Here is a 16,149-nt window from a genome sequence, read left to right as displayed (position 1 = left end):
CAGAAATTTCATCCTTATCTTCTCTTATGTTTTAGCAACACTCCTTCAAGAGAAGGTTTTCATCACAATCTCTGTCTGTCCAGGTCAAAACACAATAAAACCTTATAGTCCGCTTCGTGAGCCTCTCCGGGGCCCGAGAAAAAAATGCAAGCAGCTGACCTTCACTGTGAACGAGCATAAATCCTTACTTTGCAACATTCTGTGTAAAGCCATCTGTGAGAAGTTGGTTTTTGCACGCCATGTTTGTATATTGTTTGCGTGATATTAAAAAAAATAGTTTGTTTAAGGGACGTTATGGTTCTAAGTACAGCCGAAAGACCCCTGAAAATCACAAGTTATGGTAAGCTATGAAAAATAACTCGCGCCACCACCGTGCACTGCTAAGACTAACACCCAGGACATCAAAGATGACATCGCAAATGTCATTGATGAAATCACTGATGACATCACATGTGTATGTACTTTTCATGGAATTTGTGTACTAGGGATTTTTATTATAATGTTGCGAAAAAAGTGTCAAGGATATTGCAATAAATATCATACCCTTATTAGTGCTTTGAACGATGCATTGATATAAATTGTATTATGGGATTCTATCTAGTATACTGAGCTACTAATGGAGAAACATAGCATTGTGTGCAGAGTACAAGATGAAAGTATAATATTTGTAATGTTAATATGTTGAATAATGAAATGATAATTGTCCTGAAATGTTCGAAAATTCACAAAATGGGGGTGTTCTGAGGACGTTATTCGTATTGTGTGATTGCTTAGCTGTATGCAATGAGGGAATGACACAGAGGGTAAAGTGGACGCCGTCCGTGGACACCGCTGCTGTTCGTGGACAGGGCGTGCTACATCCGGGTTTTTCCAGGAAATCCAACATGGAAAGAAGACTGTACGGATCAGCCAATCAGATGTCGAGGTTGTGGATTTGTGTTGAAAGAGACTGTGTGTGGTGAAGATGGCAGAAGTAGAGAAAGTCAGGGTGTTGGTGCTTGGAGATATGTTTGTGTATGGTTTACAACAGTACGCTCAATGCAGGCATGTTGCAAAGAACTTTGATGTGCAAGGAGTGGAGGTGGTGTGAAGCACTGTGCCTAATTGCAATGTACAGGGAATTGTACAAGTGTGTGAGGATATGGCCATGATGAACAGTCCGCATGTGGTAGTTTTGCACTATGGTGCTTTCCATTTGGGCAACGTCAGTGCCCCTACTTTGTTGGCTGATTTGGAACGCTTGGTTCAAGCCGTAATGAAGATCCTTCCAAATAAGAAAATATTTTTTTCTGGATTACTACCTAGGGCAATATGGGACAATAGTTCAGTTTTTTGTCCTCAGCAAAACATTGCTAGGTGTGTCATCAACTGAGGCATGTGTGCTTTCATGCTTAGAGCTGGTATGTTCTTCTGTAATAATGAGAATATTGATGCCAGTAATGCTGTTAATTTTAAAGAAGATGGCATTTCTTTATCTTTTACGGGAAATGCCTTTCTATTTTGGAATGTAAGGGTTGCTTTGGAGAAGGTTATGTGAAGATTTTAGGAGTAAAGTAAGAAAAAAAAACAAGAAAAAAAATACAAAATAACAGGTGTCTGTCAAGCATCTGTAAAAAAAACAAAAAAAAACGTCTCTTTTCAGAGCCAACTTCAAAGGGGAAATGGGGTACACTATTTAAATTTACATTCACCACGCTCAGATTTTCGATATGTCTGCGGACATGGCGGTAGTCCGCAGACATGAAAATCACTACGAGGGGGTTAGTATGTTCTATGTTACATGTATATGAAGTCAGGGATATTATCTTTAAGTTGTGCTACTAAAAACCTATGAAATTCAGTGAAAAAACTTTGTTAAAGGGACGTTATGGTTAAGTTGCGCTACTAAAAACCTATGAAATTCAGTGAAAAAACTTTGTTAAAGGGACTTTATGGTTCAAAGTAAAACCGAAAAACCCCTGAAATTCGGCAGTTATGGTAACATAAGCAACCATAACTCGCGCCACCGTGCACTGCTAACACTAACACCCAGGACATCAAAGATGACATCACAAATGTCATTGATGACATCACTGATGACATCACATGGCTAGCTCTCCGTTTTTATCCTTTACTGACATATCGAAGCCACATAGTTTTCTTCAGTAACAGTCAGGAAGTAAAAATTGAAAAGGTACTATATTTGTAGACTTAGGGTCAAGTCACATCATATGAAACATATACATAGCGGAAGACACAGGCTTAAAAGAGAGCAATCCTTTCTTTGCATGAAGATAATCATTAGGGTTATCAGCACTTTCTCATAGTTTTATTTTTATTACTCTACCTTCCCTGTATATGCTCATATTTGTATACATTATACTCACTCTCCTTTCCTTTGGGTGCAGTCACATCATGTGATACACATACATATGGTAAGTAGCAGCTTTGAAACAGAGCAATAGTTTCTCTGCATAAAGACAATCAGTTAGGTTATGAACTCTTTCTGCTACTACTTCTGCTTTTTTGTTTACTTCACTGTCCCTGTATATACTCATATTTGTATGTGTTGTTGTCTCTTTGTGTTTTGTCTGTAATAATTATGTATTAAGTGGGTTTTAATATCTACTTATTACATGTTTCACAGTACGCAAAACTCTAATAAGAAAGCAGTTATTATTTCAGTATTCAACATGGCAAGATTATGAATATGGCACCTTCATCATGTATGCTGCACACACTGCCTATGTTTCTGCATGAGTAGCTTAGTATTCTGGATAGAACTTCATAATAGAATGCTATTTATATCAATGCATTGCTTAATGCACTAATTAGCTAATTAGCTCATGATATTTATCCCAATGATCCTTGACAGTTTTTGGTCAGCATTATAAGAATCCCTTGTACAGAGTTTTTATGAAAAGTAAATGCACATGTGATGTCATCAGTGATGTCATCAAAGACATTTGTGATGTCATCTTTGATGTCCTGGGTGTTAGTGTTAGCAGTGCACGGTGGCGCAAGTTATGGTTGCTTATGTTACCATAACTGTCGAATTTCAGGGGTTTTTCGGTTTTACTTTGAACCATAACGTCCCTTTAACAAAGTTTTTTCACTGAATTTCATAGGTTTTTAGTAGCGCAACTTAACCATAACGTCCCTTTGACAAAGTTTTTTCACTGAATTTCATAGGTTTTTAGTAGCACAACTTAACCATAATATCCCTGACTTCATAAACATGTAACATAGAACATACTAACCCCCTCGTAGTGATTTTCATGTCCGCGGACTACCGCCATGTCCGCGGACATATCGAAAATCTGAGCGTGGTGAATGTAAATTTAAATAGTGTGCCCCATTTCCCCTTTGAAGTTGGCTCTGAAAAGAGCCGTTTTTTTTGTTTTTTTTACACATACTTGACAGACACCTGTTATTTTGTATTTTTTGTCTTGTTTTTTATTCTTACTTTACTCCTAAAATCTTCACATAACCTTCTCCAAAGCAACCCTTACATTCCAAAATAGAAAGGCATTTCCCGTAAAAGATAAAGAAATGCCATCTTCTTTAAAATTAACAGCATTACTGGCATCAATATTCTCATTATTACAGAAGAACATACCAGCTCTAAGCATGAAGGCACACATGCCTCGGTTCGATTGATGACACACCTAGTAATGTTTTGCTGAGGACAAAAAACGGAACTATTGTCCCATATTGCCCTAGGTAGTAATCCAGAAATATTACTTTCGCATTTGGAAGGATCTTCATTGCGGCTTGAAGCAAGCGTTCCAAATCAGCCAACAAAGTAGGGGCACTGACGTCGCCCAAATGGAAAGCACCATAGTGCAAAACTACCACATGCGGACTGATCATCGTGGCCATATCCTCACAAACTTGTACAATTCCCTGTACATTGCAATCAGGCACAGTGCTCCACACCACCTCCACTCCTTTCACATCAAAGTTCTTTGCAACATGCCTGCATTGAGCGTACTGTTGTAAACCATACACAAACATATCTCCAAGCACCAACACCCTGACTTTCTCTACTTCTGCCATCTTCACCACACACAGTCTCTTTCAACACAAATCCACAACCTTGACATCTGATTGGCTGATCCGTTCAGTCTTCTTTCCATGTTGGATTTCCTGGAAAAACCCGGATGTAGCACGCCCTGTTCACGAACAGCCGCGGTGTCCGCGGACGGCGTCCACTTTACTCTGTGTCATTCCCTCATTGCATACAGCTAAGCAATCACACAATACAAATAACGTCCTCAGAACACCCCCATTTTGTGAATTTTCCACAAAATGTCAGAACAGCCGTGTTCTCCACGGACAAATCGAACGCAACAAAAACGTCTAGCACATAAAAAAACAAAACATTGAACCTATCTCATACTCCCCCACCCTCCCCAAACACTCTTAAACACCAACACACGGCACTAAATACAATTTTTTATCCACGTTTCACCACACTGTACGCGGTCGACGGCGAATACAAGATGGCGGGCACCACAGAAAATCTGATGCGCTCCACGCCCCTCACCGTCCAATCAGCGAACACGTCACATGTCCGCGGACTGTTACCATAACTGCCGAATTTCAGGCGTTTTTCGGTTTTACTTTGAACCATGACGTCCCTTTAACAAAGTTTTTTCACTGAATTTCATAGGTTTTTAGCAGCGCAACTTAACCATAACGTCCCTTTAACAAAGATTTTTACTGAATATATATATATATATTTATATTTATTTATTTATATTTTTTAATTGCAGCGTTGTTCACCCCATTGCTTCCTCACATCTAGAAGAGATGTTTTGTTTTGTCTATTGTGCAATAGAATTATCATGTATCCACCCATCAGTCATCTGGTATGCGGTTTTCATTGATTTGGCCCATTTAATGATAAGAACAAGCACTCAAAGTGTTAAATGCATAGATTTTCCATTAACAGCCTCTCTTCTACAGCAGCTTAAAGTTTCTTTTGATTTGAATGCAACTTCACCTGGAAATAGCCAGAGAAACAAACAGGGATGTACAACATGCAAATCTCGCTGCATAATCACTGTACCCTTGATGCTCTTACTAAAAGCCTACTATCCGACAGGCATTACTACTCCGTTTACACCAAATTCCTTCCTGCCTTTACATTTTCACTCCCTTATGTAAACAGTACTTAACAATGTTCCTTTTATATTGTCTAGGAAGTGCTCATTGCCCTGGAAAGGTTCAAATGTTACCACCACATTTGGCAGAGTGAGAGAGATGATGTCATCGAGAAATTTCTCATTGGAAACCCTTTATTGTCTGAATTTGAATCTCAGATCCTACATTTTCGCGATCTGGACCTGCAGATTAGCTCAGAGTCTGAGTACATCTGTGTGGGATCACTAGCACTTTATACTGGTAAGGAAACCGTGATGCAGTTACCTTCAGTCTATTTGTTCTCAATATTAATTTGATCTATGACTCCATCTTTTCACTCAACATTAACAAAAATATTATATTACAGAAGGACAATGGATGTATCAGTCAAATGGTTTGAAAATTATTTAAATTATCAGTGTGCTGTTGCTTTTCTTATGTGTAAGCCTGTGTTGCATTATTTACAGACAAGGCAAGCTATTTAAGCCAATAACATATGTGCCTTCTTTACTTTTGTATTAGACACATTTTAGCTGCAACCCAGACACAAGCAAATGTGAATTTGTTACCATTATGTTTATCACTCCTTTTAGTTGCAGCACATAACCCACAAACACATATGAAGATTTTCAATTGCATTTTATAGTGTTGAAATACATGTCTGCTGCAAAAGACACATGGAAGCATTGTTATAACTGAAGCTCTGTTTAGTTTAAAATTAAAAAAAAATATACAGGAAACGCTGAGCACACACAAAGATATACAATCTTTTCATTTATAATGTGTTTGGCTCTTTAGACCTTGTAATGTGAAAACACTTCTCAGTGTGTTATGCTCATATAAAATTCATTCTAAGATTTGCACTCTGAGCAAATATGTGCATTTTGTTATAATAAACTACCTAAAAAATCAAAATAGCTTGATCATCTGTTTTCTTAACAAAACGCGTTAATTTGGAAAGAATTCACTGTATACGGAGGTTTCAGAACAATGCACTCTAAAACAGTCTTTATATACTCTGAGAGAACGCGTCCTTGAAACATGGAACGTTAGTTGGAAATCTCCCATTATACAAGATCCATGTGAACAGCATTTTAGAGGATTGGCTATATTGTAAATCTGACCTACCCACAGGAATCCGTCTCATAAAGCAGATACTGATTGGCTGCTGTTATTATAATGAGATGGGTGTTGTCCGAGATATGCTGGGTCATGTTTGCAAAATCATTGTTTTTCTATGAGAAAAAGAGGTTCCTGTTTAGGGCATCGTTTCCAGATGGGATGATAAAAGCATGCTGTGTGGTAAGACACTCTTCTTGGGGGCATTACAGACATTGTTGTGCAGGGTTATTTTTCTACGAGAGAAACAGGCTCCCATTAAGGTACACTGACCAAAAATAGATATTAAGACAAAAATGACCATAAGTTAGAATTGGCTGGTAAGGATACGACCAAAACGCCCACTAGTAAGGATGGGTTGGCGAGAAAATAGGGGTGGTTAAAGTGGGCCTGATGGAGCAGTCTCCATACTATATATAGCTGCACGAAAGGGTAGCACACAGACCATAGAAGAACAGAGAGGCCGACGGATGCTACATTCCTACGAAGGAGCTGGGGGAGCAGAGCAGTAAAGCCTAGCAGAATCGCACGGCTGGACTTCCTGAGTAAGATGAGGCAAGGAACGTACGTAAGGCAGTCACATTAGCAGAGTAGGTCTGCGTATGGGACTAAAAATTATCACTTTGACAATTTTTCAAAATGTGTATCTCTCGTCAATATTTCGGGAGCAGGACTGAACCACAAGGCTTAGCTGGTTTGGTCAGAAAAAAACAAGCCACTTTCAAATGCCTTTACCATGACAGTAAATTTGCCTATGGGCCTACAACTTGGCACTTTGCCAACTTTTCCACATTCAATTTTTTTGACACATTCAATGTTTTGGGGGCTGAAATTAGCCCTTTATACTCAATTTTTTCCTTTCCATGTTAAATTATACACGTTTTGGCATAAAGCATGCAGACCTATGCTGCCCTTGTATTTTCTTGCCCAGGTTCAGTGGATCTGTCAAAGCACAGAGAATGCAAGAGAGGAATCCTCACAGCGGGATATACAATTCTTTACCTGTATTTTTTAATACATTTCTTTATTTTGCTTTTAGATAGTTTGTAAGTCAAATGCCCTTAAAAGCCATGGACGTTTTACTGAGTTTTGTTAGCCCTTTCCGATGGTATGTGTGCCCCCTTGCCCTCTGTGATGGTATGTGTGCCCCCCTGCCCCTGTGATGGTATGTATGCCCCTCTTGCCCTCCATGATGGTATGTGTGCCCCCCTCCCCACGTGATGGTATGTGCACCCCCCGTACCCTGTGATGGTATTTGTGCCCCCTTGCCCTCTGTGATGGTATGTGTGCTCCCCTTGCCCTCTGCGATGGTATGTGTGCCCCGCCCCCTGTGATGGTATGTGTGTCCCCCTGCCCCTGTGATGGTATGTGTGCCTCCCTGCCCCACGTGAAGATGGTATTTGTGCCCCTTGCCCTCTGTGATGATATGTGCACTGCCCTTGCCCTCCGTGATGGTTTGTGTGCCCCCCTAACCCCTGTGATGGTATGTGTGACCCCCCTGACCCCTGTGATGGTATTTCCACCCCCTTGCCCTCCGTGATGGTATGTGTGCCCCTCCTGCCCCCCGTGATGGTGTGTTTGCCCCCCCTGCCCCCGGGATGGTATTTGTACCCCCTGCCATCCATGATGGCTTGTGTGCCCCCCCTGCCCCTGTGATGTTATGTGCCCCCTGCTTCCTGTGATGGTATCTGTGCCCTACTGCACTCCGTGATGGCTTGTGTGCCCCCTTTGCCCCCCTGCGCCCCTTGATGGTATGTGTGCCACCCCTGCCCCCGTGATGGTATTAGTGCCCCCTGTGATGGTATAAGTGCTCCCCCCGCCCCATGTGGTGGTATGTGTGCCCCCTGCCCATGTGATGGTATTTGTGGCCCCCCTTGCCCTCCTTGATGGTATGTGTGCCCCCTGCCCCCCGTGATGGTATGTGTGCCCCTCCTCCCCCCTGTGATGGTGTGTGTGCCCCCTTTCCCCCGGGATGGTATTTGTGCCACCCTGCTCTCCGTGATGGCTTGTGTGCCCCCTGTAATGGTTTGCGTGCCCCCTTGCCCTCCATGATGGTATGTGTGCCCTCCCTGCCCCTGTGATGGTATGTGTTCTCCCCTTGTCCGCCGTGATGGTATTTGTGCCCCCCTTGACCTCTGTGATGGTATGTGTGCCCCCCTTGCCCTCCATGATGGTATGTGTGCCCCTCTGCCCCCTGTGATGGTAGGTGTGCCCCCCTGTCCCTTGTGATGGTATGTGTGCCCCTCTGCCCCCTGTGATGGTATGTGTGCCCCCCCTGTCACCCTTGATGGTATGTGCGCCCCCCTTGCCCTCTGTGATGGTATGGGTGCACCCTTGCCCTCCATGATGGTATGTGTGCCCCCCATGTCCCCCGTGATGGTATTTGTGACCCCTTGCCCTCTGTGATGGTATGTGTGCTCCCCTTGCCCTCTGCGATGGTATGTGTGCCCCGCCCCCTGTGATGGTATGTGTGTCCCCCTGCCCCTGTGATGGTATGTGTGCCTCCCTGCCCCACGTGATGATGGTATTTGTGCCCCTTGCCCTCTGTGATGATATGTGCACCGCCCTTGCCCTCCGTGATGGTTTGTGTGCCCCCCTAACCCCTGTGATGGTATGTGTGACCCCCCCTGACCCCTGTGATGGTATTTCCACCCCCTTGCCCTCCGTGATGGTATGTGTGCCCCTCCTGCCCCCCGTGATGGTGTGTTTGCCCCCCCCTGCCCCCGGGATGGTATTTGTACCCCCTGCCCTCCATGATGGCTTGTGTGCCCCCCCCTGCCCCTGTGATGTTATGTGCCCCCTGCTTCCTGTGATGGTATCTGTGCCCCACTGCACTCCGTGATGGCTTGTGTGCCCCCTTTGCCCCCCTGCACCCCTTGATGGTATGTGTGCCACCCCTGCCCCCGTGATGGTATTAGTGCCCCCTGTGATGGTATAAGTGCTCCCCCTGCCCCATGTGATGGTATGTGTGCCCCCTGCCCATGTGATGGTATTTGTGGCCCCCCTTGCCCTCCTTGATGGTATGTGTGCCCCCTGCCCCCCGTGATGGTATGTGTGCCCCTCCTCCCCCCTGTGATGGTGTGTGTGCCCCCTTTCCCCCGGGATGGTATTTGTGCCACCCTGCTCTCCGTGATGGCTTGTGTGCCCCCTTGCCCCCCGTAATGGTTTGTGTGCCCCCCTTTGCCCTCCATGATGGTATGTGTGCCCCCCTTGTCCGCCGTGATGGTATTTGTGCCCCCCTTGACCTCTGTGATGGTATGTGTGCCCCCCTTGCCCTCCATGATGGTATGTGTGCCCCTCTGCCCCCTGTGATGGTAGGTGTGCCCCCCTGTCCCTTGTGATGGTATGTGTGCCCCTCTGCCCCCTGTGATGGTATGTGTGCCCCCCCTGTCACCCTTGATGGTATGTGCGCCCCCCTTGCCCTCTGTGATGGTATGGGTGCACCCTTGCCCTCCATGATGTTATGTGTGCCCCCCCCTCCCCTGTGATGGTATTTAGCCCTCCTTGCCCTCTGTGATGGTATGTGTGCCCCTCCTGCCCCCTGTGATGGTTTGTGTGCCCCCCGTGATGGTATGTGTTCCCCCCTGCCCCCTGTGATGGTATCTGTGCCCCCCTGCCCTCCATGATGGCTTGTGTGCCCCCCTGCCCCTGTGATGGTATGTGTGTCCGTGATGGTATGTGTGCCCCCCTTGCCTTCGGTGATGGTATGTGTGCCCCCCTCCCCCCGTTATGGTATGTGTGCCCCCCTTGCCCTCCCTGATGGTATCTGTGCCCCCCTGCCCTCCGTGATGGCTTGTGTGCCCCCTACCCCTGTGATGGTATGTGTGCCCCCTGACCCCCGTAATCCTATTTGTGCCCCCCTTGCCCTCCCTGATTGTATGTTTGCCGCCCTGCCCCCTGTGATGGTATTTGTGCCCCCCTTGCCCTCCGTGATGGTATGTGTGCCCTCCCGCCCCCATGATGATGTGTGCCCCCCTTGCCCTCTGTGATGGTATGTGTGCCCCCTTCCCCGTGATGGTATGTGCACCCCCCCATACTCTGTGATGGTATTTGTGCCCCCCTTGCCCTCTGTGATGGTATGTGTGCTCCCCTTGCCCTCTGCGATGGTATGTGTGCCCCCGCCCTCTGTGATGGTATGTGTGTCCCCCTGCCCCCCATGATTGTATGTGTGCCTCCCTACCCCATGTGATGGTATTTGTGCCCCCTTGCCCTCCGTGATGATATGTGCACCCTCCTTGCCCTCTGTGATGGTTTGTATGCCCCCCTCTCCCCGTGATGGTATTTGTACCGCCCTTGCCCCCCGTGATGGTTTGTGTGCCTCCCCTGCCCCTGTGATGTTATGTGCCCCCTGCTCCCTGTGATGGTATCTGTGCCCCCTGCACTCCGTGATAGCTTGTGTGCTCCCCTTGCCCCCCTGCACCCTGTGATGGTATGTGTTGCACCCCTGCCCCCCGTGATGGTATTAGTGCCCCCTGCCCCTGTGATGGTATATGTGCTTCCTCTGCACCCCCATGATGGTACGTGTGCCCCCTGCCCCGTGATGATATTTGTGCCCCCCTTGCCCTCCTTGATGGTATGTGTGCCCTCCTGCCCTCATGATGGTTATTGTGTCACCCTGCCCCCATGATAGTATTTGTGCCCACCTTGCCCTCCGTGATGGTATGTGTGCCCTCCTGCCCCTGTGATGGTTAATGTGCCCCCCTGCCCCCATGATGGTATTTGTGCCCCCTTGCCCTCTGTAATGGTATGTGTGCCCCCCATTGCCCTGTGATGGTTTGTGTGCTCCCCCTCGCCCGTGATGGTATTTGTGCCCACCTGCCCTCCGTGATGGCTTGTGTGGCCCCCGTGCCCCCTGTGATGGTATGTGTGCCTCCCCTGCCCCCCATGATGATATGTGTGCCCACCATGCCCCTGTGATGGTATCTATGCCCCCCTACCCTCCGTGATGTCTTGTGTGCCCCCCTCGCCCTCCGCGATGGTATGTATGCCCCCCTGCCCCCGTGATGGTATGTGTGCCCCCCTGCCCTCTGTGATGGCTTATGTGCCCCCCTGCCCCCCTGCCCACCCAAGATGGCTGTGTGCGCGCCCCCCTGCCTCCCTGATGGTTGTGTGTGTCCCCCTTCCCCCATGTTTGTTTTGTGCGTCCCCCCCTTCCTCCCCTGCTGGTTGTGTGCGCCCCCACCATCCTTACCACCCATGATGGTTGTGCTTGCCTCCCCTCCCCGTGCCCCCAGTGATGGTCATGTGTTCCCCCACCCCCCCTTTGGTCTCTCTTGATTGTGTGTTGTTACCCCCTTCTCCCCTCTCCTTTCGCTAGCACTTTGCTTTTCATGCTTACCTCCTGACCTGTATGATAGCTGCCTCTCTGTATACCCCCTATTCTTGTTCTTCTCCTACCCCTCCCCTCCAGCACTACTCTGAAAGGTTGTCTGGCCTAATACGTTGGTCACCTTTTATATCCTCCCCTCAACTTCATCCCTCCTCTCCTCCCCTCCTCCCCTCCCCTCCTCCTGCTAATTCCGGCACTACCTCAATTGCCGACAGGCATAGTAATTGTAGCCACCTGTCTTTCTCATCCTCCTGCCTTCTCCTCCTCCCCACCCCTCCTCTTGTTAAATTTTGCCACTACCTCCATTGCCGTCGGGCATAGTAATTGTAGCCGCCGGTCTTTCTCATCCACCTGTCCTCTCCTCCTCCTCATCACCCTCCCCCCCTCTTGTTAAATTACGGCACTACCTCTATTGCCGTCAGGCTTAGTAAATGTAGCCGCCTGTCTTTCTCATCCACCTGTCCTCTCCTCCTCCTCATCACCCTCCCCCCCTCTTGTTAAATTACGGCACTACCTCAATTGCCGTCAGGCATAGTTATTGTAGCTGCCTGTCTTTCTCATCCACTCTCCCTTTCCCCTCCCAGTTACTGCTCATTAGCACTTACTCTATCATTTGTCCTGTTACCTTTGATAGCAGCTTGTTTGCCTCTCACCCCTCCCCCCTCCTTGTTTTCTCCTCCGACTTCCCCTTCCAGCACTACTCTGAATCGTCGTTAGACCTAGTATGTTAATTGCTTGTGGTGTTCTTCTCCTTCTCCCTCACTCCATACCCCTCGCACCCCCCTCCTCCTGTTAATTTTCCGGCACAACTGTCATCAAGCATAGTAATGTAACCGCTTGCTATGTCTCATTTCCCCCCAGCCCCACCTCCCTTATTTGTTCCTTGCACTTGTACCATCTGAAATGTCGCCAGGCTGATTAAGATAGTTATTTTTCACATTCTGTAATGTTTCAAGGACCTGTAAGAATGTCACTGTATTCCTCCCATGTGCCCTCCCTCCTTAAAGTGCTTTGAAACACATTGTGTACAGGTGCTATACAAATAAACAAACAATCTATCAATCAAGTAGGAAGCACACTACCCACAGCGCCATCTGGTGTTTCAGAGAATCCACCTGGTGAAAATTCTTTGACCAGGCTAGTGACCCTCACACAAAGAACAGGATGGAAAACTTCCATCACACATCAGACAGATGCATCATGGTCAGCAACACTACAAGCTATCAGTGAAACAAACAGTGAACAGACTGCTTACAACATGTGTCCTCTTTTTTTCCAATAGGGGCTTGTTGTCAAAGGACTAGATACAAAGAGTGAACTAAGGGGGAGGGCAACAAGCTACCTTTAGATGTCCGCACTGAAGGAAACAAGAATAGGTCTCAAACCATATGTGTGTACAGGCACACCATCAGTCTTTTAACAAATATAAAGAGATGGGAGGCTCAATTTTAATAAAAATGATCTAATATATTTATTTTGTATAACTCGATCATAAAACAGACCATTTGGTCACATTTGCAAATCTCAACAACATATAAAAATATCAAAAAATAATAAAAAGAGACAGTAAATCAACATTTTAGTATTTGCATTCATTACATAATATGTATCATAAGTGATGTTAGTAACACATAGGTGACTTGAATCTAGCATATATGTGATTGCTTAGATTTAAAGTCTCCAATTTAGTTGTGTCGACACAAAAGAATCAATTTCCAGCCTCAACATTTATTTGGCAGACCGACTTGTCTTTGTTCTTGAACTAGTTAGTCGTCTGTGAGGCTTTCTTCAGGACACATCAATCCTCTTATTAGAGGGTCTAGAGTGGCACAACTTCTATTGTTGATTGTCTCACAATATCTATAAAAACAGAGATATATATGTCAGTGTACACCAAAAGGTCCTGGGCCTTTTTTAATTTTGTCAGAGTTATTTCACTGTATACAAAAATTGTTTGAGAACATGTGTTTATCCTTTCAGTCTTTCAGTGGGCAACATACTATTTATTTACTATGAATTCACTGTCCAAGTGGTACAGCATTCAGACATTTCTTTAAACACAACACCATCTCCTTTTTAGAAGAATAAGGTGTGAAATTTACAATTTTCAATGGGCACCTTTGATTTTATTGCTAAATTAATTCTTGATATATCTACAGACCTTAATTCTGTATATAAGCAACATATAGTTTTCATACATGGAGAAACGTGTGTGCACCCAAAATCCCACATACCTATTGTAATTCTTTATTGGTCATGGGTTCGTTCACTGATAAATACAGCATCTTTTGAATGGGCCGTTATTTTCAAAAGACTGTAGTTTCTTGGATGTGACTAAAATAAATAAAAAGGAGGCACATAACGATCTTTAGTTGTTCTAATATAATTGAAGATGACATGGACATTAATTATATTACAGGCACCGGATTACAAGTATATTGAGCAACCAACCTGGTACAGCAGTAACTGTTAGTCTACAGGCGGAACCGGAATTGCAGTTTATATTGTGTGGTCCCCAAACGAATATAAGATGAAACCAGCATCTGATGGGCAACACAAGAGCAAACACATACGGAGCCGTAGTTAGACACAAAGCTCTAAGGCCAGACAGAAAGGTAAAAACTCTTGCACATTTCGAAGGGCTTACTTTGTAGTACAGCGGTAATTCCCAAACGCTCATATTCCCGAAGGCACGGCGGGTGCCGTGGAGAAGCACTTGAACGATTGACCAACAGCGATCTGCATTTTTCGTCCCATCAGCCTTATTTTGTTTTTTTGTGTTTGACGCTCACGTTTGTGCATGCGGTCACGTGATCCATGCGTCGACAAGGAGTACTCGTAAATAAGACGCCGGCCACGTTCCTAAGTGTCTGCCATCTTGAAATCGGCAGGATACATCCGAGGCGCATCTATATGGTGCGCTGGACGTAATTGGAAATTCTGTTAGAAATACATTGTTGTGCACCAAACTGCTATAATGGTAAACAGCCCGTGGTGTGAATTGCACAATTAAATCAATGTGTACCAGAGCCGGAGAACAAAACGTTGTTTATATCTGTATGTTTTGTCCATCCTAGTGTACTGTTTTGTAGTGGTCATTTCTTTTTTTTTTCTTTTTGTGGACCGGAGCCCACATCAGAACATGCTTTTACATTAAAGCGTTGGCTGTGTTTGCTCCTGGCAACTTGGGTTAAAACAGAGGCATCTAGACCAGGCATCTATGATGTATACGGGGTTCCTACACCACAAAGAGGTCCAAAACACCAATTTTTTCAACAATGAGGGAACCGCGGAAAAAACAGACCATGGAACCACCACCCAATGCGAACTCTGCAGTGGATTCCTCCGCAACCCTGGTAAATCCTATCTTTAACTTAAGTACGCATACACTATCTGCTGCTGAATTATCTGTATTAAGCAAAGGCTTATCTTTTGTCCCTGTCTGCAGGGCTAACTCCTTCCAGACTGAAATTGAAATGAGAAACTTCTTTCGTATCATCAGGCTCAAATATTTCTTCCATGACAAAGAAATCAATAAAGTCACTGATGATAACCGTTCAGGCAAGAAATCCCCCTCGACTTTTACACCATTACAATCTATGGTGTCACCTGAAATTCTAGCTTTCGAGAACAAAATTCTTCGAGAGATGAAACATCTCTGTAAACATCAAATTCATTACAAAGATAATCTGTCGAAATCAAAAGCAAGGCTTTCAAAAACCTTGAAAATAACCCCCTCTTTGTTATTAAACCGGCAGACACAAAAAGAAAAAACAAAAAGAAATGACCACTACAAAACAGTACACTAGGATGGACAAAACATACAGATATAAACAACGTTTTGCTCTCCGGCTCTGGTATACATTGATTTAATTGTGCAATTCACACCACGGGCTGTTTACCATTATAGCCGTTTGGTGCACAACAATTTATTTCTAACAGAATTTCAAATTACATCCAGCACACCATATGGATGCGCCTCGGATGTATCCTGTCCGTTTCAAGATGGTAGACACTTAGGAATGTGGCCAGCATCTCTTTTACGAGTACTCCTTGCTGACGCATGGATCATGTGACCGCATGCACAAACGTGAGCGTCAAACACAAAAACACTAAATAAGGCTGAACGGATGAAAAACGCAGATCGCTGTTGGTCAATCGTTAAAGTGCTGCTCCACGGCACCCGCCGTGCCTTCGGGAATATGAGCGTTTGGGAATTACTGTTGTACTACAAAGTAAGTCCTTTGAAATGTGCAAGAGTTTTTACCTTTCCGTCTGGCCTTAGAGCTTTCTGACTAACTACGGCTCTGTATGTTTTTGCTCTTGTGTTGCCCATCAGACGCTGGTTTCATCTTATATTCGTTTGGAGATCACACAATATAAACTACAATTCCGGTTCCGCCTGTAGACTAACAGTTATTGCTGTACCAGGTTGGTTGCTCAATATACTTGTAATCCGGTGCCTGTAATATAATTAATGTACATGTAATCTTCAATTATATTAGAACAACTAAAGATCGTGATGTGCCTCCTTTTTATTTATTTTAGTCACATCCAAGAAACTACAGTCTTTT

General features: G+C 45.1%; 1 protein-coding gene across 1 annotated transcript in view; it reads left to right on the top strand.

The window, feature by feature from the left end:
• DNAH5 (dynein axonemal heavy chain 5) overlaps positions 1-16,149 on the top strand; it is a 4,235,244-nt gene that overhangs the window by 1,374,199 nt on the left and 2,844,896 nt on the right. The window contains exon 23 of the mRNA XM_069613779.1: positions 5,187-5,388. Coding sequence (XP_069469880.1) covers positions 5,187-5,388 — 202 coding nt within the window. The remainder of the gene's footprint in view (positions 1-5,186; positions 5,389-16,149) is intronic.

The sequence above is a fragment of the Ambystoma mexicanum genome, chromosome 5p, assembly GCF_040938575.1.
Source record: "Ambystoma mexicanum isolate Mex_15411 chromosome 5p, UKY_AmexF1_1, whole genome shotgun sequence".
Taxonomy (NCBI): Eukaryota; Metazoa; Chordata; class Amphibia; order Caudata; family Ambystomatidae; genus Ambystoma; species Ambystoma mexicanum.
This window is presented reverse-complemented; position numbering and strand designations above follow the sequence as displayed.